This window comes from Cajanus cajan, chromosome 6 (assembly GCF_000230855.2).
Source record: "Cajanus cajan strain Asha chromosome 6, NIPB_CcT2T_4, whole genome shotgun sequence".
In the NCBI taxonomy this organism is placed as follows: domain Eukaryota; kingdom Viridiplantae; phylum Streptophyta; class Magnoliopsida; order Fabales; family Fabaceae; genus Cajanus; species Cajanus cajan.
In genome coordinates, this window is record NC_138522.1 from 34,626,018 (window position 1) to 34,650,673 (window position 24,656).

Consider the following 24,656-nt stretch of genomic DNA (forward strand, 5'->3'; position numbering starts at 1 on the left):
GAAGAGGTTCATATCCAAGAACCTCCACAGCAACTTGAATCAATTGCATTAAGAAAGCCAAAGAGGACAACCATAATGCCTGCTCGTTATGTTGATATGGTGTCCTATGCATCTCCAGTTGCAAGTGATGACATTCCTACTACTTATATTGAAGCAGTCAAAGGTTCAGAAGAAGATAAGTGGAGAAGTGCCATGTCTGAAGAAATGGAGTCCCTTAGAAGGAACCAGACTTGGAAGTTAGCAAATCTTCCAAAGGGAAAGAAAGCAATTGGGTGCAAATGGGTATATGCAAAGAAAGATGGATTTCCTGACAAGTCAGAAGTGCGCTACAAAGCAAGGTTAGTAGCCAAAGGTTATGCTCAGAAGGAAGGAATTGACTACAATGAGGTGTTTTCTCCAGTTGTAAAACACTCTTCCATCCGTGTTCTGTTGGCTTTGGTGGCACAATTGGATATGGAACTGGTTCAAATGGATGTAAAGACGGCATTTTTACATGGAGACTTGGAGGAGGAAATCTATATGACTCAGCCTGAAGGGTTCAAGGTTGCTGGAAAAGAAAATATGTTTTGTAAACTTGAAAAATCGTTGTACGGATTGAAGCAATCACCAAGACAATGGTACAAACGATTTGACAAGTTTATGTTGAGGCAAAAGTACACAAGGAGCAAGTACGACCACTGTGTGTATTTGCGCAAGCTGCATGATGGATCTTTTATATATCTTCTTCTTTATGTTGATGATATGTTGATTGCTTCCAAGAACAAAGAGGAAATTGAGAAGTTAAAAACTAAATTAAATGGTGAATTTGAAATGAAGGATCTTGGTGAAGCAAAGAAGATTCTTGGCATGGAGATAAGTAGAGACAGAAAATTGGGAAGACTTTGTTTAACTCAGAAAGAGTATTTGAAAAGGGTACTAAAACGTTTTGGCATATCTGATGAATCCAAACCTGTTAGTACACCACTTGCTTCTCATTTTAAACTCAGTGCAAATTTATCTCCAAGAGATGCAGCAGAGAAAGCCTACATGTCTAAAGTTCCATATGCTAGCGCTGTTGGAAGCTTAATGTATGCTATGGTGTGTACAAGGCCTGACATTTCATATGCAGTAGGGGTTGTGAGCAGGTACATGCATAATCCAGGAAAAGAGCATTGGCAAGCTGTGAAATGGATTCTACGGTACATTCTGAACACTGTAGATGTTGGTTTGGTATTTCAGCAGGAACAAGATGGTCAAAATGTGGTTGGATATTGTGATTCCAACTATGCTGGAGATCTGGATAATCGTCGATCAACTACTGGCTATGTTTTTACTTTGGCAAAAGCACCGGTATGTTGGAGGTCTACTTTACAGTCAACTGTAGCTTTGTCTACAACAGAGGCAGAGTATATGGCTTTGACAGAGGCTGTGAAGGAAGCAATTTGGCTTCAAGGGTTGCTTGGTGAATTGGGAATTCTACAAAAGCATGTGAAGGTACATTGTGATAGTCAAAGTGCAATCATGTTGGCAAAGAATCAAACTTACCATGCAAGGACGAAGCATATTGATGTTCGTTACCACTTCATAAGAGAGATTATCGAAGAAGGTGGAGTGGCTATCCAGAAGATAAGGACCACAGAGAATCCAGCTGATATGTTGACAAAGGTAGTAGATTCAATCAAGTTCCAACACTGTTTGGACTTGATTAATATTATCAAAATTTGAAGACTGCATTGGTAGACACTATCAAAGATGAGAGATTTGAAAATATGAAATTTGCCAAGGTGGAGATTTGTTGAATATGGTGTGGCAAATTTAGTCCCACATCGAATAAGTTTTTTTTGATGTGGCCAAATTAGTCCCACATTGGATAAGTTTGGGAATGTGTAGTGCCTTAGGTTCTATATATAGAAACCCTTCCCTTCACTTTGAAATCATCCCAACTACAAGTTCATTTGTAACTTCTAAGGCTTGTAGTTTTCTCTTCTCTCTCTATTGTAATATTTCTTAGTGAAATATATTTGGTAGTGTCCGAGGAAGTAGGCATAATTGGCTGAACCTCGTTAAATTCTTGGTGTTCTTTCTTTCTTGTTTTGCTTTTGGTTTAAAATTTGCTAGACGTTTCCGCAACAGCCCCCACACACATCCTCCTCTTCCACTACTCTAACCACATAGTATACATTTTTAAGCTCCTATTTTGACATTGTCATTCATCAAGAAAAAAAAAATCAATCTTGTACATCACCTTCTAATCAACCTTCACATTGATTATTAATAATTTATTTTAAAAATATTAAATTTTAATTTATAAATAAAAATTGAATTAAATATGCTAAACAGATCACTTCTTTTCTTTACAAGAATATATAGTATTCATTAAATACAGTGCGTTTTTGTACTTGAAATTTTTGCATAATTCGGTGAGAAACTGAGAATGTGCCCGTTGGAGAAACATTGGAACGAAGAGTCTAAAGCGCGTAGTATGACAGGAACTAACGGTTGTGGTAGTGCTCTCAAATTTGTTATTCTTTATTTATTTTTTACACTTGCTAAAAAAAATAACTATCTACTAAAATAATTTAATAATACATTTTTATAACAATAAATAATTTTAATAATGTTATTTTATTAAAAAGTCAAATTGATTTGACTTTGTCAATATTGTTTTGTTAATTATGTTTTTAAATAATGATTAAGTAATTAGCTTAATTGTAAATTTTATTCCTCGAATTTTATAGTTATTCTAATTTTACTAACCAGATTTTAAAGTTGTATATTTTTTCATTCAATTTTTAAAATTTTATATATTTTATCATTTTTTTAATTGATCATTTAATGTCGTTGATTGATTACTCACATAATTCTTAATTTGTTACAAGACATATATCAATGACATAATATTATTTTTTAATTAATTTTTATATATTAAACACGAATATATTTTATGTGATATTGTTTTTAGGAGTTTTTATTCGACGGAAATTTGTAAAAAAAATTTAACTTTTAATTTAATTTTATTTATTATAATTATTTATAAATTAAATATTAATATTTTAAAATAAATTATCAATAAATAAAATAAAAATTTTACTACAATATAAAATATTTATCATTAATCTAAAATATAATTTATACGTTTAAAAATATTTATTTATACTAAGTATAAATATAGTTTATGTAACAATCTAACATATCACTCTACATTTATTACTAAAAATCGACATTAAGTGAAAGCTAAAACATGCATAAAATAATATGTATGGAATATACATATAAAAATCCAGCATGTATATTATATACATCATAGCCTAAACTACTATAAAATATCATCAAATAGTCGATCGAAAACTCCAAAGCATGACTCTACGAGAAGAGTCATATAAAACAAGCACCTTAAGTGTGACTTGTCACCATCACTTCAACTACCCGCCTAATCCTACCCTATCAAGTATAGTCACTGTAATCCCAATCATAAGAAAAATAAGGTTAAGCTTATGAAAGAAACAACATATAACAATATAACAAAGGCAACAAAAGTATATGTCAACAAAAATAACACATTTACAGGTTGCCCACATTTATCAACTTTAGTATACTCATCTCCGCAAATATATATATATATATATATATATATATATATATATATATATATATATATATATATATATATATATATATATGAGGAGGGTTCAAACGACACCGATGTAACTTTTATTAAGTGTTACACCACTTAATAACTTTATATTAAGTATGAATTTTGAAAATCCAACCGTTAGATTGAAAGTTCATATCTCTTAGATCATATATGTCAAATTTTGTTAAAATTGAACAACAACTTGAAGGTAATCAAAGTGTTCATATTTTAGTATATTTTGAAATGTATATATTACGTCAATTTTGTTTTATGAGAATGAAGTATCAAATCATCTTAGATTAATATAAAATTTGACATATATGATCTAAGAGATATGAACATTCAATCTAACGGTTGAATTTTCAAAATTCACATTTAATATAAAGTTATTGAGCGGTGTAACACTTAGTAAAAGTTACACCGGTGTCGTTTAAACCCTCCTATATATATATATATAAATAATTAATGCATCGTTATACATGTCAACTAAGGAGATCTCCTACAATAGAGGTGATTAGTCATTTAACTAGGATATTGTTCGATTACCTCCTTATCAGTCCACATAGACCCTAGAGGGAAGATCAACTTTAAAATAACATAATTCACCTCTAGCATCTATGTATCTTAATCAAAAGATGTATCTCAACCATATATCTACAACTTCACAACCACGTCTCATCCATGCCCAATATTGCACCACTCACACCCGACGTGATTGATGCAAAGAGTACTCCACTCTCTCATGTTTGGTGTGGCAAAACCAATGCTCGGTCTTAATCAAGTAGAGAGCCTTTACCTGACTTACAGCCGGTGCCACATCCATTAGTGCCTAATGTGAACCTAGGTAGAAATGAGTCTCTCTCCTTACGCCTTGCGTCATTCAGACCATGTTCGACGTGATTCCAACTTGAGATGACTTTCTCCTCACACCCAGCATCACCAATCTTATGCCCAATGTGAGTGAGATAGAGACTCCACTTTAAAGTCACGTCCGATGCCTTGAAGGTGCACCTAATATGTATTAGTTCCCACACAATCCAGAGCCTGAATTTTTACCCAATACACCTCAAAAATCAGCAACTTCAATCACATGCAACACAAAATAACACATATTCACCATAATTGACTTAAAATCAACTCAAAATAATACATACAACCATCAACATTTCATCTTGACCCAAATTACTCAAGAATCTCATTCAAGAGTGTTCCTCTTCAACTTACAAAATTCATAACTCAAACTCATTCCTCCACGCAAGAATGGCTTCCAAAATAGCCAAGCAATAAGAATTAATAGTAAGCTCTTCTTACCTCTTTGGAGGATCAAAATCTGTCAGGCAGACAAGGGAAGGAGAAACTCCACACACTTCGTACAGTTCCATTGAGTTCTATTCCACAACACAGTTCCATTGAGTTCTATTCCACAACACAGCCACTCCGGTCAATTAAAGAAAGGAAGAAAGAGAAAAAGAAAATCTCAACCAAAAAAGAAAAAAGGAAGAAATGAGAAAAAAACTATCTTGCACTAGCTCTCTCTATTTAAAAACAGATTAATGAAATTCTACTAGACCTGAGTGTTACAATTTATATTTCAAACTATAATTTATTATAAATTTTAATTATATATAATAAATATTATTGCACGAGTTAAAATACTAGTTAAAACTAAACTAAAATTATTTTATTTTTAAATTTAATTACTCTTTTAACCATATAATTTTATAAATTTTAGCTTTTAGTTTTTATATTAATAATATTTTATTTTAGTATTTATTCATGTTTCTTTTTAGTTAATTTCATATATTTTATAAAGATTAAAAAGAAACAAAAGAAAATAATATATAAGGATTAAAATTAAATATTTTTAATTATAAAAATTAAAAGAATAAATTTATAAAATTATAAAAATAAAAATAATTAAACCTTTTTAATTTTAGTTGAAAATATACTATAACATTATTTATTTTCCCACTTGTCAAAAGTAAAGAGGAAGTGAAATGGGAGAAAGGGAAGGGAAGGTGAAAAAGACGAAAGAGGTAGACAGCTGTAGAACATGTAATACAAGCGCGCTGTCTCCATCATCCACTGCAATTTGCAAACTCTCTCTCTCCTTTAACTAATTCACATTTACTCCTTTTCTTCTTTCCTACCATAACATTCCCATTTTGCAACACAGTGCGTGAATTCCACTCCTTCACGTGCCCACAAACCCAATCCATATTAACACTCAAATCTCCCTTTGCATTCTTATCCTCTCCCATCTTTCCTAATCCTATCTCCATTCTCTTTCTCTTTATTCCTTTTTCCCTCCCACCCAATTATAGTCTACAAAAATGTTATGTGGTCACATACTTGTTAACCTAATTTATCAAGTTACTATCTTGTATTTGTTATCTCAATAGTTTTATTCTTATAATATTAATCCCCTGATTTTGTTGCAAAAGGCCACAACACATGAATGGGGATTACAAAACAATTTTAGTGAAAGAGACTATAAGGTCACAACCCAACACCAAGTATAAAGATAATTGAATATTAATACATCTACTCTAATGAATTATTAATACCTAAAGAAGATAATGTTTTAGAGAAAGTGTAAAAAATTGAAACGAGTAGGGACACGCGAGAAAGAAAAAGTAGGGAATGACATGGGACATGTCCGTTGTTGATTCCAAAGCAAAGCTACCACCGTGAAGGAAACACCGACTTGGTTTTCAATCATTTTATTTTTTTATGAAGGGTGGGACCATCTCTATTTTTATCTTCTCAACACACCCATGGGTATGGATGCCCACTTCTTTCTATCTCCACATCCAAATGAAAATGGTCCCATCCACATAACCTTTCTTTCTTTTTCTACCAAATTGGATTGATATTCTTTCAAATCATTTCTTTGCCTTTTCTTTCCTCATTTTCTTACAACTAAATGACCTTTTTGTTTTAAATTTTAAAAATATCTACATATTAATTCTTAAAATTATAAAAAGTCAATCAAATTTTAAAAAAATATATATTCATTGTCACATTAATTCCAAATTTAGAAAAATATATTATTGAAATGATAAATTCCTACCGATTTTTTTCCATGATAAATAGCAATACTCTCAAGCATATACTGTTTTTATTTGATAAAAGTTATTGGTATTTTAATATTTTTAGATTAATAGATAAAAATTGTGTAAATTCTATTTACTTACACGAGATAGGTCCTTGCCTCCATGGTCAGACATTTAGAATGAAAATAAGGAAACCTATTGTAATATACTAACTTTTAATGCCACTTAGAATGAAAATAAGGAATATACTAACTTTTAATTCTTTGTTGGAAAATAGATTTTGTAATTCATTTCGTATTAATATGTGATTATTAAAAAAATAATTAGTTTTTTATTCTTATTTTCTTTTTTAGTTTATTTTTCTTGTTTAATAATTTAATTATATTTTTTGTTATTTATATTTTACAATTTCACCAAATATTTTAATTTATACATTTTTTTTTCAATTGTTAAAATTTTATATATTTTGTCACTTGTTAACTAATATCTTAATATTGTTAATCGATTATGTAAATTGATAATGTGATATATATATATATATATAAAGATATAATATATCATATCAACAATCAATATGTAATGTGAGTGATCAAGGAATGATACTATTATTATTATTAGACAAATAACTAACTAGTTAGTGATCAATCAATATGTAGTAGCTTTTTGCTTCTTTTCATGTCGAATGAATTTTCACTTTGTACTCGTCCCCATATATGTACGGGTATCCACATGTTTTTTTTAATATTCATAAATATCCACGAATACCTATAGGTATCTACTAAAAAAATTCTTAAAATATTCAACAAAATATTTTAACTATACATTTTAATTATTTGTAACAATTTTTTCTTTTAAAAGTTATAAAAATTTGCATAATTTTTTTTGAAGATTATAACTAAAATTCAAATAAAATCTGCATAAAAAAAGTTTGAAGATTATAAAATTAAAATTCAAATATTCTTCACAATTATACTAATAATAATAAGTGAATTTAAAAATTAAATTTTAAATATTCAATCATATAAGTTTAAATTTCAAAAAATAATTATTATAATAAAATATTTTGATTGTACATGAATTCAAATAAAATATAATATTTAATTATTATAAATTTCAAACAAAGTTCAAATAAAATCAAATTAATACAAATTCAAATCAAATCAAATTCATACAAATTCAAATCAAATCAAATAAAATTCATACAAATTCAAATCAAATCAAATTTATACAAACTTAAATGAATTGAATATTAGCGGGTAGGAATATCTGTGGGAGTACCGACATTATGATACTTCTACCCTTTTCATTAACATACAGGTATAAAAAATATATGTACTTGTTATCTAGGAGTACTCATTTATAATATTTATTTTCTACTCGTCGCAGATTTTATTCCTAAAAATACTCGTGAATAAGGATATTTTTTACATCCTTAAATTAAGTGAAACAATATACAAAATATTAAAAATTGAATGACTAAATGTGTAAATTTAAAAATTAAATAACAAAATTTAGAAATAAAATATGTAGCTAAAATAATCCTATTTTTTATTATTATTTTTCAAGTCTCCTTGCTAATTTTTTCTTATATAAAAAGTCCCCTTGCTAATTGATTTGATTTGAGAGTTTATTTTAGTTCCGATTGATGTATTAATGACTTTTTAATTTTTAAAACCGAAGAAGAAAGGCCCAAAATAAGGTAGCCGTCAAATAGTGCAGAGACGACAATAGTACCAGGGCCCAGGACAAGCATTTACTTAAATTTTGCCTGCACGACCCATTTAATATGAAACGAAATGGTTTAGACAAGACAATGAATTGTGACAAAACATAGCTTAGGCCCCACTGAGTTACTCACTTAATTCAACAAATGAGTTCAAATAAGGCCCATTTCCTTTGACTTATTTGCTTGGATTCTTTTAATCAAATTATTCCAACCCATATTTGGCATTGCTTCTGTACATGTAGCTTTAAGCCTCTAGCCATAATTGTATTGTTAGTTCACACCATTTTAAGATGGATTGAGACCTAAGGAAGAGAGATATTCAGAGAAATACAGATGAGAAATGATAAATATGATCTATGATATGATGAAAAATATAGAGAGAAAAAGAGAAGAAAAAAAATAGGGTCAAAGTTAACAAATAAGTTGGCAAAAGACCTGAACTTGCATGTATAGGATCGAGTTAAGTTGGCCCAGTAAATTGGGATTTTACTACACATAATTTTTCGTTGAGGATATTGGCTATTTGGACATGCTTTTTCAAAAGCACTTATAAAAGAGAAAAAATAAGGAATTTTTTTTGAAATAAGTTTATTTTTCTATAAGCTAAATATGAAAAAGTTTCTACAAATTAGTTTATAGATTAATTAATTTTAGCTTTAAAAAGAATATTTTATTTTATTTTTCATTTTTTTCTCTCTTAGAATACCCATTGTGAAGTTTTACGTCTTAAGCTATCTTTGTGATTTTTGTTGTGTGAGGGACCGTGGTTTTTTGTTGAGGACAATAAGAAATTTTTTTTGAAATAATTTTATTTTTCTATAAGCTAAATAGGAAAAAGTTTCTACAAATTAGTCTATACATTAATTAATTTTAGCTTATAAAAAAATTATTTTATTTTATTTTTCATTTTTTTTCTCTCTTAGAATGCCCATTGTGAAGTTTTACGTCTTAAGCTATCTTTGTGATTTTTGTTGTGTGAGGGACCGTGTTTTTTTGTTGAGGACAATATTTAGTCACATATCTTGAGCTACCTTTAATTATGTGATTTTGGCCTACTGCAATTACATATTTGAAGTAGATATGATATATATATTGTTCTTGTATTAGGAGACACACCTTGCTAATCACGATCTTAGCTTCGGGTCGGGATCCTCGCTCTACGTAGTCTGAGACGGAGGGGGTGCCTGCAAAAGACACTTTGACGCTCAAGTCAATAAGGGATCGACGCATTAAATGCAGTAGTTGAGTTGAATTATGTACCTTGTTGAGGGTCTATTTATACTAGTTGTATATGGGTTGTAATTAGGGAATGAGCCCCGAAAATTTAGGGGATTAAACCAATGTATTAGGTAACATAATCTTGCATTAGTATGTGGTTGGAATTCACGATGGTCGAGATTGCCAACCTCATCGGTCGACCAGACCGAGGTGGTCGATCATACGTCGGCCGACACGACCGACTCGATCGCTTTCAAGGACTCTTCGGTATACAGGCCCCACAACGTCGAGGATAATCATACGAAGACGATACTTTATTGGCTTTCCATTCATTCGAAAATTTCGAGCAAGTATAATCTAAGATACTGTGGCGGGTCGCACATGGTGACCACGTCTTGCATTTGGGAGTGGTTGGAATTCCAACAGTTATGAAATCTGGACCGTTAGATGATCGAAATCTAATAGTTGTGAGGCAGAGGTGTCTTTTCACCTTCTTTTTCCATCTTGCCTATAAATAGACTTTTAGCGTTGGTGTTTTTACCTGTTGTAAAATTTTTGAGCATCGAGTATTTACTGAGGGCAAACAATTCAGCCGATCGAGGTGAGCGTTTGTAGATCTTTTATTTCTCTAGTTTAAAATGGGGGAAGATTCTTCCTCAACGAGGAGTTAGACTTCATCGGAAGTGTCGGGGTCGGTCACTGGGGATGGAAACGGCTCTAAGTCAGGGAGTGAGTCGAGTCAGCCTTTATTGCAATGCAAAGTGGTGTTTGGTTCTGACCAGCCTGAGGTGTCGAGTCATTCTGATCCCGAGAAGGTGGTAGAGATGCCTCTCGAAGTGGCTCGGCAAGTTGGATTGAGTAATGAATCACGGAGAGAACCTCAAAATGTGGTCGGGGAAAGGGATACTGAGGTTAATCGGGATGACGGAGGAAGTGAAGCGGAGCATCGACCAACAATTAGGTGTGTTCGCCGAAGGATTGACTACGAGACCGTAGAGATGGCGAGGTATGAGTGGATGGACGGGGAGGTTGGGACTTATTTCTCCTCCTTCTCGGATCAAGGTCTACTGGATAAATTTGTGAAGTGTGAAAAGTGTTTCGGGAGTGGTGAGGGTGAAATGCCATTGGTTACCGAGGCGTGTCATGACAAGGGTCCGGGTACTGATTTCGTGTATTTGGAATGCCACCCCAAAGATGTCGATTTCTTTTACGCTTACATGTGCTGGTTTCGGGATCTAGGTGTGAAGTTTCCCTTGGATGACTTTCAAATGGGGGTGTTGCGAGTATTGAACGTGGCACCGACCCAATTATACCCGAATTCTTGGGCAGCAATGCAGGCCTTTCGGAATTTGTGTATATGCTTGAATATTAATCCTAGGCCTCTTTCGTTCTTGTATTATTACATCTGTCGCCCGACTAAATGGGTTTCCTTGGCCAAGGTGCCGAAACGAGGGTTTTTGAGGGCGTTCACTTCCTCTTATAAGGGGTTTAAAAGTGGTTTTTTAAAGATACGTTGGGGGCTAGCGATGCAGGATTGCTTCTTTGACAAAAGAGGGAGGGTAGGTTGTTTCCATTCTATTGGACGAAGACCCCGATGCATTTTGAAGCTATGTCCGTGTCGGGCTTACCCGTCGAGGACCAAGAGATTGTCTCTTTTTTAGATTAACTGCTGAATGGGTTACCTGTTCGGTTCCTCTTGGATATTTTCACAACTTCGAACATTGAATTGAATATTTTAGGTATGCTCTCCTTATATCGATTATATCACTCCATGTTATATTGATGTTGACTTCGGTTGTGATGTAGGAATGATGGTCGATCTTAAGGATGACATGGACGTGACTGTTATGCTTGCTAGCCGAGTGAGTGTAGCCAAAGCCAGTGGGAAAGTGTTGCCGGGTTAGTCTGCTCTAAGGATTCCAAAGGATAAACCAGTCGATGTGACCCTCCCGAAATCTGACCCAAAAAAGAAGAAGACTACTATCCGAAAGAAGCATGCCGACTTGGCCGATGATGAGGATCGCCCGAGTTCATTTTTGAAGTGTCTTAAGCAGCAGAATCTTGATCGGCCAGCCTGTGGGGCATTTTCTATGCCCGCGGTGGTGGTCGGGTCGAACTTCCTAACAACTTCTGCCCAGGCCGAGAACTTGATTGGCCTTGATATCACTTCTGGTGGGGGGCTACAATACTTGGAAGGTATGTCCTCGAAGGCTGAGTATAAGCTCTTTTGTGAGTTGGATGCTAGGACTTCGTTGGTGGCTAAGCATATGATGATGAGGTCGACAATCGGGGAGGGTCGGCTTCAAGGTCGGTTGAAGGAGGCTGAGAGGAACCTACAAGAAGCACTGGCTGCCAATGTTGAGATCTTCGTGTCGGCCGAGGAGTTGAAGAAGATTTTGGATGCACACCACAGGGAAGCAGATGACTGGAAGCTAATTGTTCAGAAGCTTCAGGCTGAGGCGAATGTGACTGCCGGTGAAATTGATCGTTTGAAGGAATCGATTGCCAAGGTGAAGGCCGATGCTACCGAGAAGATTCTTGTGTAGCAAGATGCTGGTTTTCAACATGCCGTTCTTCAGGCTTTCTAATTCTGCGACATCTTGGATGACTTCGAGTTCGACGTCGACAGGGATTTCCTAGGGGGAAATTTATAAGTTATGTTGAATTCCCCCGAGGTGCAAAGCTTGATGAGAATGCTCTTCCGAGAGGGATATTGACCCATGTCGAGGAGGTTGTGGCTCAAGACGACCAAGCTGATGTCCAGACGAGGGATGAGGACAACAATAATGCATCGGGTAAGGCATAGTGGTAGGGCTACGAGTTGGCCGGTGGGGTCGGGCTGTACTTTTTCTCAGGGGCCTTGTATCTCGACCGTTAGTGCCATTTTTTGAATCATCTCGGCTATTAGTGCCATTTTTTTGAATCATCTCAGCCGTTAGTGCCATTTTTTGAATCCTTTTGTAATTAGTTGTACCCATTCGACCTTAGTTGAATGAAGTTTTCGTTTTACCTTTATTTTCTTTGTTGGAATTTATTCGCAATGGAGTATTCGACTATATTGTAAAACATGCGGGACACATTCTCAATTGAATGGGGTGTTCGGCATACCTCCTCAGCAAGAGGGTGTTCGCTCGTGCAAAGTGGTTGACAAACCTCCTCGACTAGAAGGTACTCAGACTAGGGGAGTATTCGGTAGATAAATTGTGTGGATTCGTAACTGAGTGGAGTAATCAATATACCTCCTCGACAAAAGGGTACTCGGTTGTGCAAAGTGATCGGTAAACCTACTCGGCTAGAGGGTACTCGGACTAGGGGAGTATTCAGTAGATAAACTGTGCAGATTCGTAACTGAATGAAGTAATCGGTATACCTCCTTGACAAGAGGGTACTCGGCCGTGCAAAGTGGTCGACAGACCTCCTCGGCTAGAGGGTACTAGGACTAGGGGAGTATTCGGCAGATAAATTGTGCAGATTTGTAAATGAGTGGAGTAATCGGTATACCTCTTCAATAAGAGGGTACTCAGATGTGCAAAGTGATTGGCAAACCTCCTCAATTGGAGAATGCTCAAGATGATAGTTCTAGGCACAATTTGTCTTCGGCAAGGGTGTGTTGGCATAGGTCTATTTCCCTGACCAATGCTCATCGAGGAAAGTACTCAACTCGGCTGCGTCCTTAACCGAAGAGGGTACTCCCAGGAGAAAGTGAATGCCTGAGTAGGATTCGCGATGTATTTGTGATCAAGAGAGAGCTTGGTTTGGGGGAGTGCTCAGCACATATGTGTCCTCGACCAATGAGTGCCTAGTCGAGGAGAGTGATCGTTGCAGGTGTATCCTCGGGAGGGATATTTGATCGAGAGTATGACATCACCGAGAAAAGTATTCGGGAGGGAGAGTGATTGCCACATGTGCATCCTTAGCTGAGTGAGGTACTCGGGAGGGAAACCTATTGAACTCGATTTCGATTTGTGACTGAGGAGAGTGCTCGGCACAGGTGCATCCTTAACCGAGGAGGGTACTCGGGAAGGAAACCTTCAGTTGGTTGTGACCAAGGAGAGTGCTCGGCACAGGTGCATCCTTAATCGAGGAGGGTACTCGGGAAGAAAACCTATTGAACTCGAGTTGGTTGTGAGCAACGAGAGTGCTCGGCATAGGTACATCCTTAGCTGAGTGGGGCACTCGCGAGGGAAACCTATTGTACTTGAGTTTGATTTGACCAAGGAGAGTGCTCGACACAGGTACGTCCTTAGCTGAGGAGGGTACTCGGGAGGGAAACCTGTTGGGCTCAAATTAGATGTGACCAAGGAGAGTGCTTGGCACAGGTATGTCCTTAGCCAAGATGGGTACTTGGGAGAGAAACCTATTGGGCTCAAATTGGATGTGACCAGGAGAGTGCTCGACACGGGTTCTCGACAAGAGAGTGTTTGTCTGCGGAGAGTACTCGGCAAAGGTAGGCGACCTGTTGGATTCAGGTTGGTTTCATTACCGAGGAGAGAGATCGGATCTACGTGGGCGTGATGTATATAATAATAAAAATAATAATACTATAAACACATGGGCGAAAACATGATATCTTTATAAATTAATTGAGTGCCTCGTTAAAAACCTTACCGACCGAAACCCTCCTTAGGGAAAAAAGAGTCGGTAAAGGAAAATAGTACACTATTATACATCAACTATAATACATCTTCAAGTGAGTAGAATTCCAAGTTCTAGGAATGGGCTCTCCTGAGAGATGTTCTAGCTTGTATGCCCCGTTGTGTAAGTTGTGCCGTATTTTGAAGGGTTCGTCCCAGTTTGGAGCGAGCTTTCCATGTCTCAGATCTTTCCTTGCTTCACTTGTGACTCTCCAGACGAGGTCACCTTCCTGAAACTCTCTTGGTCTCACCTTGGAATCAAATCTCCTTTTATAGCGTTGCTTACATGCTTCGGCTACGATGAGTGCGTGGTCTCGAACCTCTTCCACAATATCTAAGTTTGTACAAAGCTCATTCTCATTGGTGTGTTCAAAGAAGTGAGCTCGACGAAGGGATGGTTCTCCGATCTCTACCGGGAGCATTGCGTTTGATCCGTATACCAAGCGGAACGGGGTTTCCTATGTAGTTGACCGAGGTGTACACCTGTAGGCCCAAAGCACTTCAAGTAGTTGTTCGGCCCAGACGCCCTTAGCCTCTACCAGTCGCTTCTTCAACTCGGTCAAGATCACTTTATTGGCAGATTCAGCTTGGCCATTCATTTGGGGGTGTTTGAATGAAGTGACTTTATGGTGTAGTCCTAGCCCTGCTAAGGACTCATTCAGCTTCTGATCAGTGAATTGGAGGCCATTTTCTGTCACCAAGACTGTCGGGATGCTAAATTGGGTGATGACATTCCTCCATAAATTTTTTTGAATTTGACGGGCTGAATTGTTCACCAAAGGCTCGACTTCAATCCATTTGGTAAACAAGTCCACGGCCATGATGAGGATTTTACATTGCCCTTTTGCCATAAGCAATGGTCCGAGTATATCTGCCCCACAGGTGGCGAAAGGCCATGCTGGGGGAATACAATGTAGCTGCTCAGCATGTTGGTGAATCAAATTGCCATACTTTTGGCATTGCTGACACTTCTTAATGAATGATGAGCAATCTGTGTTCATTGTTGGCCAATTGTAACCGACGCGGATGAGTCTAAAGACGATCATTCGTGCCCTGAAATGCATTCCACAAATTCACTCGTGAACTTCGCGTATTACATAATTGGCCTCTATGTGGTCTAGGCATTTGAAGGGCGGAATGGAGAACCCGCGTCTGTACAATTAATCGACAATAATAACATATCTACTAGATTGTGTCCTCAGTCTTTTCGCCTCCACCGGGTCATCCGATATAATCCCGTGGGTGAGGAATGATTTTATTTTTGCGCACCAATCGGTGGGATTAGAACTATCGGTCGAATCAGCATCATTCCCAATTATTTCTACTTTGATGCTTGGGTGGTTGATTTCTTGTTAGATGATGGTTCTCAGTTGGCTTGGTTTCTTACTTGCAGCCAGTCTAGCCAATTGGTCGGCCCGAGCGTTGTCCTCGCGAGGGATGTGTGCGACTGACACCTCTTGGAACCTTGCCTTCATCCTCTAGTAGGCATGATAGTATTTGATCATGTTGTGATCTCTAACTTGAAAAGCCACCGACCTATTTGGTCACGACTTTAGAATCAGTCAAGCATTTGACTTTCATAGCTCCTATGTCCTTTACTAGTCTCAATCCTACAAGTAAGGCCTCATACTCGGCTTGATTGTTCGAAGCCTTAAACCAGAAACGTAAGGATTGTTCCAAAATCACGCCCCTCGGCCTCTCTAAAATTACTCCTGCTCCACTTCCTTAACAATTCGAGGAGCCGTCGATGTGAAGAGTCCACTAGTGCTCCTCAAAAGTGCCATGCGGATGAAGCTCATTGATGAAATCTGTAAGGAATTGGGCCTTGATCGGCCCCCTCGGCTTGAACACGATATTGAATTGAGACAAAACAACTGACCAAACCATCATTCTTCCAGCTAATTCGGGCTTTCCCAAAACTTTGGAGATCGGGCAATCCGTGTGCACAACGACCTTATGACTTTGGAAATAATGCTTGAGGCACCGAGACGTATGCACTAGGCCAAGTGCAACCTTTTTTATTAGTTGGTAGCAGGTCTCAAGGTCGTGTAGTAATCAGATGATAAAGTACACAGGCAATTGACTGCCCCCCTCTCCTGAACTAAGACCGAACTGATTACCTCTCCGGAGATGGCTAAATACAATTCCAATGTGGTTGAGGTCTCAAGTCTGGTCAGGATTGGTGGCGATGCCAAGGTCATCTTCAGTGTTGCAAAAGCAGTTTCACATGATTCATTCCACAAGAAGGTGGAATTTTTTTGCAAAAGCTTCGTCATGGGACTAATTTTGTCAGCCAAGCGGGGGAGTAATCGGGATAGGGCAACCAACCTTCTAGACAAGAGTTGTAATTATTTAAGGTTGCTCGGGCTCCTCATGTCTAAGATAGCTTTGCACTTGTCTTGGTTGGCCTCGATCCCTCTAGTGGATAACATGAACCCCAAAAATTTCCCTCCTTGAACCCCGAAGGTGCATTTCTCGGGGTTGAGCCTCATGTTATGTTTACGCAACTCACCAGAAATTTCACCCGGGTCGGCTATGTGCTCGGTTATGGAGTTGGACTTGACCACCATGTCATCTACATAAATTTTAATGTTTCTTCCTATTTGCTTGTAAAACACCTTGTCCATTAGCATTTGATAGGTCGCCCCAACATTCTTTAGCCCAAACGAGATAACCTTATAACAGAAGTTTGCGGCCTCGGTGGTGAAGGTTGTTTTCTCTTCATCGTGCGGGTGCATCTTAATTTGATTGTAGCCGGAGTAGGCGTCTAGGAAGCTGAAGACCGAGTGTCCGGGAGCTTTATCGACCAGACGATCAATGTAGGGAAGCAAGTAGGCATCTTTAGGGCAAGCTTTGTTAAGGTCGGTGTAGTCGGTACACATCCTCCATTTCCCATTTGTCTTTTTTACCAAAACCACGTTGGCAAGCCATGTGGTATACGTGATCTCCCTTATGAAGTTAGCTTGCAACAACTTTTGTACCTTTTACTTCGCGACCTTCCTCTTTTTGTCGCCCATTTTTCTTTTCTTTTGGGCAATTGGTCGCGACCTTCCTCTTCTATGCACCCTCTCGTCATTACCCTTTCCCCTGAAAATCCTACCAGCAGTTTAGTATAAGGTGATATGCTTTCCTTTGGGATCCCCATTTGCACGAAGGTATTCCAATATAATATATCCGCTGAACTTCCTTGATCGATTATAGTCTTCTTTAGAATACAATTGTGCACTTCGACAGAAATCACCATGGGATCGTCCTGAATGGGGTCGACCCCGCATAAATTGCGATAAGAGAATGTTATGGGCGGCATCCGGGATGTCTTCGGGTGCTCGAAAATATTTACCAAACGTATGGCTCGAAGGTGCCTTTTCCGTGCCAATGAGATGGCTCCTTCTCCTGCGAAACCTCTTGCTATAATGTTTATCACCTTTCTTGGTTGCTCATTACCTTCCCTAGAATGATCCCTCTGTTCGTCGGAGCAAGAACGACCTCTATGGTCCCTCACGTGCCGTACTTCATGAGGGTGGTAGGACCTTTCTTTCAATACTTGGCGGTGGTCTAACGTCGAAGCGTAGTCTCGACGGTTGACAAAACTTCTCAAGTGACCTTGTTTGATAAGATCCTCCAATTTGTCTTTAAGTGCTGGGCATTCCTCGGGGTAGTGCCCTCTGTTATAGTGGTACCGACACGTCTTCGCTTTGTCCGTCCTAAGAGGGGTGTTCGCCCGCTTCGGTACAATGAGGATCTTGGAGGCTAGAGCCTGCTCCAATATTTTGGTCCTACTCTCATTGAGAGGCATATATGTTGTGTGACGTGGTCCGCGCGAGGGACGAGTACTTAGCTGCTCGATATTCCTCTTTTTAACTGGCTCTCGACCATAGTCTCTTTGACTATAACCTTCGTCAGCCCTAGCCTGATTTCTTGTTTTGGCCAACTCCTCCATTTGCATGTATTTTTCTGCTCGATGTCGGAGATCATTCATGTCTCCAGGCATCTTTTTTGCATAGACTGTTCACAAATGGTCTTGGTTTTAGGGCAGTACTCAACTGATCCAACGCCACGGCTGGGTTAAGGTCGCCGATCTCCATGGCGAATTTGTTGAATCAGTCCATGAAGTTTCTAAGGTTCCTTTTTCTCCTGCCGAATCCCCACTAGCACAAGTGAGGTCATCTTGTACGGTTTGCTAGTGGCAAATTGCAGGGCGAATTGAGATGCCAATTTGCTGAATGAATTAATGGAGGAGCTAGGTAGGCGTGTGAACCAGCTTAACGCCCTACCTTTTAGGGAAGTAGGGAATATACGGCATAACGCGATGTCATCTTGACATCTCTTCGCGCAATAAACGCAAGTCATCATTGAGATTTGGCTAGTCTTCGGTGTTTGGTTGACCTTCATGTCCTGTGGGTTCTTGTTGCATTTAGGGCATTCCATAATGGTACCGCTCCTGTCCGGGTATGCCAAAATGGTGTTCAGATTCGAGGGTGGTTGAGTCAATGTTGAAGGTCCTTTGCGTGTAGCTACCATGTCTTAGTCTTAGTTGGTGAAGTTTAAAGGGGCTAAAAAAGTCTCTTCAGCCCCACGGTGGGCGACAAATGTTCCTGTATTAGGAGACACACCTTGCTAATCACTTGATTATCACAATCTCAGCTTCGGGTCGGGATCCTCACTCTACGTAGTCTGATACGGAGGGGGTGCTTGCAAAAGACACTCTGATGGAGGCCCTGTAGACACCCAATTTCGTCCGGGGGCATACAAACAAAGAAATGGATGTCTATTATCAAGGAAAGGAACTCCCAAAGCAGGAAAACAACAAGACAGGACATTAGAGGGCCGAAAGCCCAAAACAACTGGTTTTAGTAGCCCGGAACGGGCTGTTCCAAAATTGGAACAAGTCGTTCCCTAATCTGGAACGAGTCGTTCCTAAATTGGAACGGGCCGTTCCAAGCCACCAAAAAGGCTTAACGACTCTTGGTTGGAACGGGCCGTTCCAAACCAATCAAAAGGCCTAAAAAAACTTGGTCTAGAACGGGCCGTTCCTAAACCAGAATGGGCCGTTCCAAACTGTTAAAAAGCCCTAAAAACCTAGTTTGGAATGGGCAGTTCTAAGCAAGGGAACGTAGTGTCAATCTCAACTCCGAAACGGGCCGTTCTTAGTTTAGAACGGGCTATTTCCAGGTGCGTGATTAACACTCAACGTTCGGATCCAGAACGGGCCATTCTGGAAACCCTTCTGATGCCTATAAATAGACAGCTTGGGCACAGTTCTCAGGGCCTCAAAAATTTCGTCCAAGACTTCTTAGAGCTCGAAATTTCTCTCTCTCTCCTATTGTATTTCTTGAGTTTTGTGAGGCATATTGTAGTGTGAAAGGTTGCCGCAAAGCACCTAAGATCTCCATAGTTGAAGATCTAATAAAGCTTGCTACGAGGTATTACTCATTAATCTCTTGTTGTATCTTTCTCTTCTTTTATTTCATATATTGCTATAATAAACGCAATCATGTAGATATCTTAGGGTTCATCGTGTAATTTAATTTTCATGTAAATAATCATTAATAACGGGGATTAATTATTTAAACTATTAATTCTTATTACGTTATTTTCATCATAGGGTACCGACTTAGGGCGTTGCAGGGGTGCTTAATACCTTCCCTACACGTAACCGACCCCCGAACCCAATTCTGGTTATCAAGGCCATTATTGGACTTTTAAAAACCTTTTCTTATTCCAATGTTTTGAGTAAAACATTGGTGGCGACTCCATGAACCTATTTTCAAAACCATTAATTAAGGATTAGTCTGGTATCTGGGCATTCCTTAATTGATGAGATCTTTAAAAGGATGTCTAAATCATAGGTCGCAAGATCGGAAATTTTCGGGTTGCGACAGATGGCGACTCCACTGGGGACGTTTAAAGAGGGTCAGGCCCATTTAATTGATGAAGTTAATAAAAAAAAAATAATTTAAATATTTTTTCCCTTTACTTTGTTTGCTTTATTTATTTGGCTTTAATATTTGTTTGCCTGTTTAAATTCTGCATCTGTTTGAATAAAAAATTGTACACAAACCTTTGCACACAACAGTTCCCCCTACACCCGGTGGCATGAGGGTATTAAACATAGTGAGTGGTTGACGTACGACCGGCCCAAGTTTGGCCTTGGAGCCTGCGAGCCTTGTCAGAAATCACACTCAAGGTGATAACCGGTTACTCTAGCCCGAAATATTGCGACAGACTTTAGAGTTTGTCAGGTGACAGCGACAGAGATACTGGGTCCCTATAATGGGGGCACCTTGGGGGCCTTAAAACTAGTGAGATTAGAACTGTCCTATACAATGCACTTTTCTTGCAGGGACCACATACCAAGGATTTAAACGTGGTTGTTCGCGGGTGTACATTTGTTTGAGTATATGTGTGTTGCATTTGTTTGTGTTTATTTATTTCAAATGGATAAGAATTACAAACGAATAGATATTAATAAAAAAATATGATAAAAAATTTAACTCCCTTTTATATACTTAAACCTCAAAGCATCATATAGGATAGTTTATTTCAACAAAAAAAAAACAACAAAAACAAATAAATATATAGCAAAAATCATGCATCATAACCTTAGTAAAAAAAATGATAAAATTTAGGCAAAAAAAAATATCATGTATCTTTTAGTTTAGCATATATTTTCATTAGAAAATGGAAGGCACATAGTATGTAAAGATTTTTTAGAAAGGAGAGCATTCTAAAGTACAAGAATCGTGTGCCCTTATACTAAGGAGGCCTACTAGACTTTGGACTCTCGTCATCCTTTCAACAGAAGGCAAAGTCTACATCTTCTAAGACTTCTTGCAATTTAGAAAGATGTCATTCCTCAGCTCAAATAGGAGATTATTTGAAATTTTGAAAAGGAGGCACGCAAAAAAGGAAATTGAAGCAAAAAAAAAAAAAGAGAGAAAAAGAATTTGCTTCAAAAGAACATAGTTTGGGAAGCTAAAGAAAACTCCGCTGATGAACGAGAAATCATGAACCTAGGGAGTTTAAAAAAAAATTGATGATAAGCTCCCTTATACCTCCAATTCGTTATCAAATCACTCCAAACTGCATCTTTCTTCTCTGACTCATCAACCTCGTCAATAAAGATGAAAATTTTGGCAATCACCAAAATAGTGGTGAACCCGAAGATCCTATTAACAGTTACTTCTGATGGGAATAGCAAGAAGAGAATTTGAGAAGAAACAAGAACTAATTGCAAATCAACGAACGAGCAAGCATGTCTATAAGGACATCATTCAAGCATTAGCTTCTGTAGCCTGTTACAACATCGTCAAAGTGCACCGAAAGATTTGTACAAAGAATGTTCTCTAAACAAACAAATCAATGAGAATGATATTTGTTGAATTTCTCAATCACCTTTGCATCCTATTTTGCACTTCATATAGATAATATGCCTTCCTTGTAAATAATAAATAAGAATAAAAATGGAAACCTAACATGTGCGTGTTAATCAAATAATGAGATCACTGGTAATCTAGTGCAAACTCGATACATCAAATTAAAAGCACTTAAAAACTAGTAATTGTGCAAGAAGACTGGGGGGCAAAACACGCCCAAATTGACGATTCAAACACCGAGAGTTCCCCATGCGAAAATGACAACTGTTGGGATAGGAGGAATGATCAAGAATGAATGAATCCTTGCTTCTAGGGAATTACAACAAAACCCAATTGAAGAATAAAGGCATTGCATGACAAAAACCCGCTAGGACAAAAACTCGTAGAGGTCGTCCTAGGCAAAAATTAGGGTAAAGGAATCAAAATCCCGATAGGATACATCCTATGCAAAAGTCAGGGATATATATATATATATATATATATATATATATATATATATATATATATATATATATATATATATATATATATATATATATATATATAAAGCAATGTCTGCTCGAGTTGAAAATCGAAAGGCGGCTTGAGTATTCCCTATACAAAGCAAGAATCCATAAAGGTTTGACTCTGAACTACAAACACCAAGCAAGTGGAAGGGTTTTTCTGAGGTAATCAAGTCATCCATGACTCTCTAGGGGGCAACCTCCTTCTATCTCTTTGTGTATGAATCACGAACTCAAACTTGTAAATTGGAAGTACTGTTTTAATGTCATAACATTCTTTTATTTCTCTTCTCCCTTTAAATATTCACTCTAGGCCTTATCCATCAACCCTTAACAAACAAAATGTATTTGTGACAAAGATGTTACTCAATAATAGCATGGAAAGGATAATGAAGGAACAATCAGGAATTCAAACATGACTAGGGTTTAATAAAAACAGAGCGTCCCACACAAACGCTGCAAAAATGAAAGCCCAGCAGGAAACCCACTAAGGGGGCAGTGCAAAAGTTAGGGCAAGATCTGCTAGGCAACCCACAATCAAAAAGGGTAACCTAGGTAAAAGTAAGGATCAAAAGAAAATGTCCGCTAGGGAACACATCTTAAGTAACCTAGGCAAAAGTTAGGACGTCAAAGCAGCGACCTGAGTTGAAAACCGAAAGGCGGCTCAAGGGATCATCTAAACAAAGCACAACCCCAAGTTATCACTCCACTTTCCAAAACGGCTAAAACACAATGATAGCTTCTTTGTAGCAAATATGCTTTGTTTAATAGCCATAAACACTAAAGCCCACCTTGGCCAGCCATTCTTCTAAAAAACCCTTTTGGAAAAAAACATCCATTCTAACATCCCTTCTTTCTTTTCTCTTGACCTTTATGGCATTGAAATGGTACCAAAAATATACACGGAGAATGCATAGTGAATATTCATAGAGGAAAGATTGAGATGTCCCCGAACAGAGTTGGGAGACTCTTGACTACACATCGATTGGATAATCAATGAGCCACTAAAAGCTTGGGTTCAAAGGAACACATCTCGACAATAATAAAAAATGGCATGGATAAAAAGGAATCGTCATCATTAACCTTAACGCGCACAGGTTAATTTCCCGAAATTAAAAAAAAATTGAATTGCATGTTTAAGACTAAACACATGAGCATAAACTACATCGCATGCATATGAGGTAAGGGCATATGGAAGGGCGTTACACAAAAAAAAAATAATAAAATCACTCCTGTCTTGCATTTTCATTGCAACCATGCATCCATCCATTCTGCTTGCTATAGGTTAGAAGGAGTCATCAGGACGAAGCACAAGCTAAATAGCCAACCATGAGCCAAGCAGTGGCAAACGACAACCTCAAGTGATTCTATGTGCCCACTAAGCAAAGACATATCAACAGTGGAATAGAATAAAATCGACCAAACAAGCAAGTCTGTAAGCATGAAGAGGCCATCGCGCCTTACTCCTCAACTAAATGAAGGATGATCCAAAAAATGCCAAGACCAGGAATGACTTCCTAACCAAAGCCAGGAGTGGCTTCCAAAATAATACTCATCAATAAAGATTGAGCAGATAACATCATCATGGGATGAGATCCCTCCGCCATTGATGACAAATAGAAAAAGGCAAGCTTCAAACATAAAAGAGCCGAAGGTAAACAAAAATGAAATTTTAGGAAAAAAAAACCTATTACAAGCAGACGTCTGGAGAGGCATCACAATACTCACAGGGTAGGGGCAACACTAAAATCCTTATCATCCATTTATTTTCTTTGCCCACCAACACAGGGGCACATCAAGTATATCCTGCCCATCCTCCTTGGGGAAGTTTCCATCACAAGTCAACAATGAGGGTACTGTCGAGTACCTCAAATCAAAGAAGGATCATCGTCGAGTATTCACCCAAGATTTTAAAGGTCCTCCTTCAAAGGACATCAACAACCATCCAAGTCGAGATCTGCCATCGAGCCTCTCAAATCATCAATCAACCACAAGGGCACCATCGAGTACCTCAAGTAAAAAAAAAAAAAGGAGCATCGTCGAGCATCCATCAAAGGTTCGAGGTACACCTTTATAAAGGACGTCAATACTCATCTTGATTAAAGAGCCTCCGTCGAGCCTCTCAGATCAAGAACGATAACGAGGGCACCGTTGAGTTCCTCAAAGTCAAAATTGTGATCACCTTTGAGCTCCCACCATAGGCTGGCTGAAGCCTTAAAATCATTCCATCTCGATTGAAGAGCCACTGTCGAGCCTCTCAGATCAAGAACGACAACAAGGACACCGTCGAGTTCCTCGAAGTCAAAATTGGGACCGCCGTCGAGCTCCCACCATAGGCCGATTGAAGCCTTAAAATCAGTCCATCTTGAGTGAAGAGCCTTCGTCGAGCCTCTTAGATCAAGAACGACAGCGAGGGCACCGTCGAGTTCCTCGAAGTCAAAACTGGGACCACCGTCGAGCTCTCACCAAAGGTCAAAGCCTTAAAAATCAGCACAGCTTGATCGAGAGTTGTCGTCGAGCCTCTCAAATC

The 24,656-nt window shown here is 38.0% G+C and overlaps 2 protein-coding genes across 2 annotated transcripts; both read right to left on the minus strand.

Annotated features, from left to right (window-relative positions):
• Window positions 1-8,272: 8,272 nt before the first annotated feature.
• LOC109792594 (uncharacterized) lies at window positions 8,273-19,678 on the minus strand. The gene is made up of 2 exons (XM_083076951.1): window positions 9,512-19,678; window positions 8,273-8,697 (listed from the first exon to the last, which is right to left on the minus strand). Exon 1 carries the CDS (start codon window positions 18,236-18,238, stop codon window positions 17,198-17,200), a length of 1,041 nt encoding a protein of 346 aa, XP_082933077.1. The 5' UTR covers window positions 18,239-19,678; the 3' UTR covers window positions 8,273-8,697; window positions 9,512-17,197.
• Window positions 14,283-14,669, minus strand: LOC145958655 (uncharacterized). Its single transcript, XM_083076162.1, has one exon. The coding sequence runs from the start codon at window positions 14,667-14,669 to the stop codon at window positions 14,283-14,285; it is 387 nt and encodes a 128-aa protein (XP_082932288.1).
• Window positions 19,679-24,656: the final 4,978 nt, after the last annotated feature.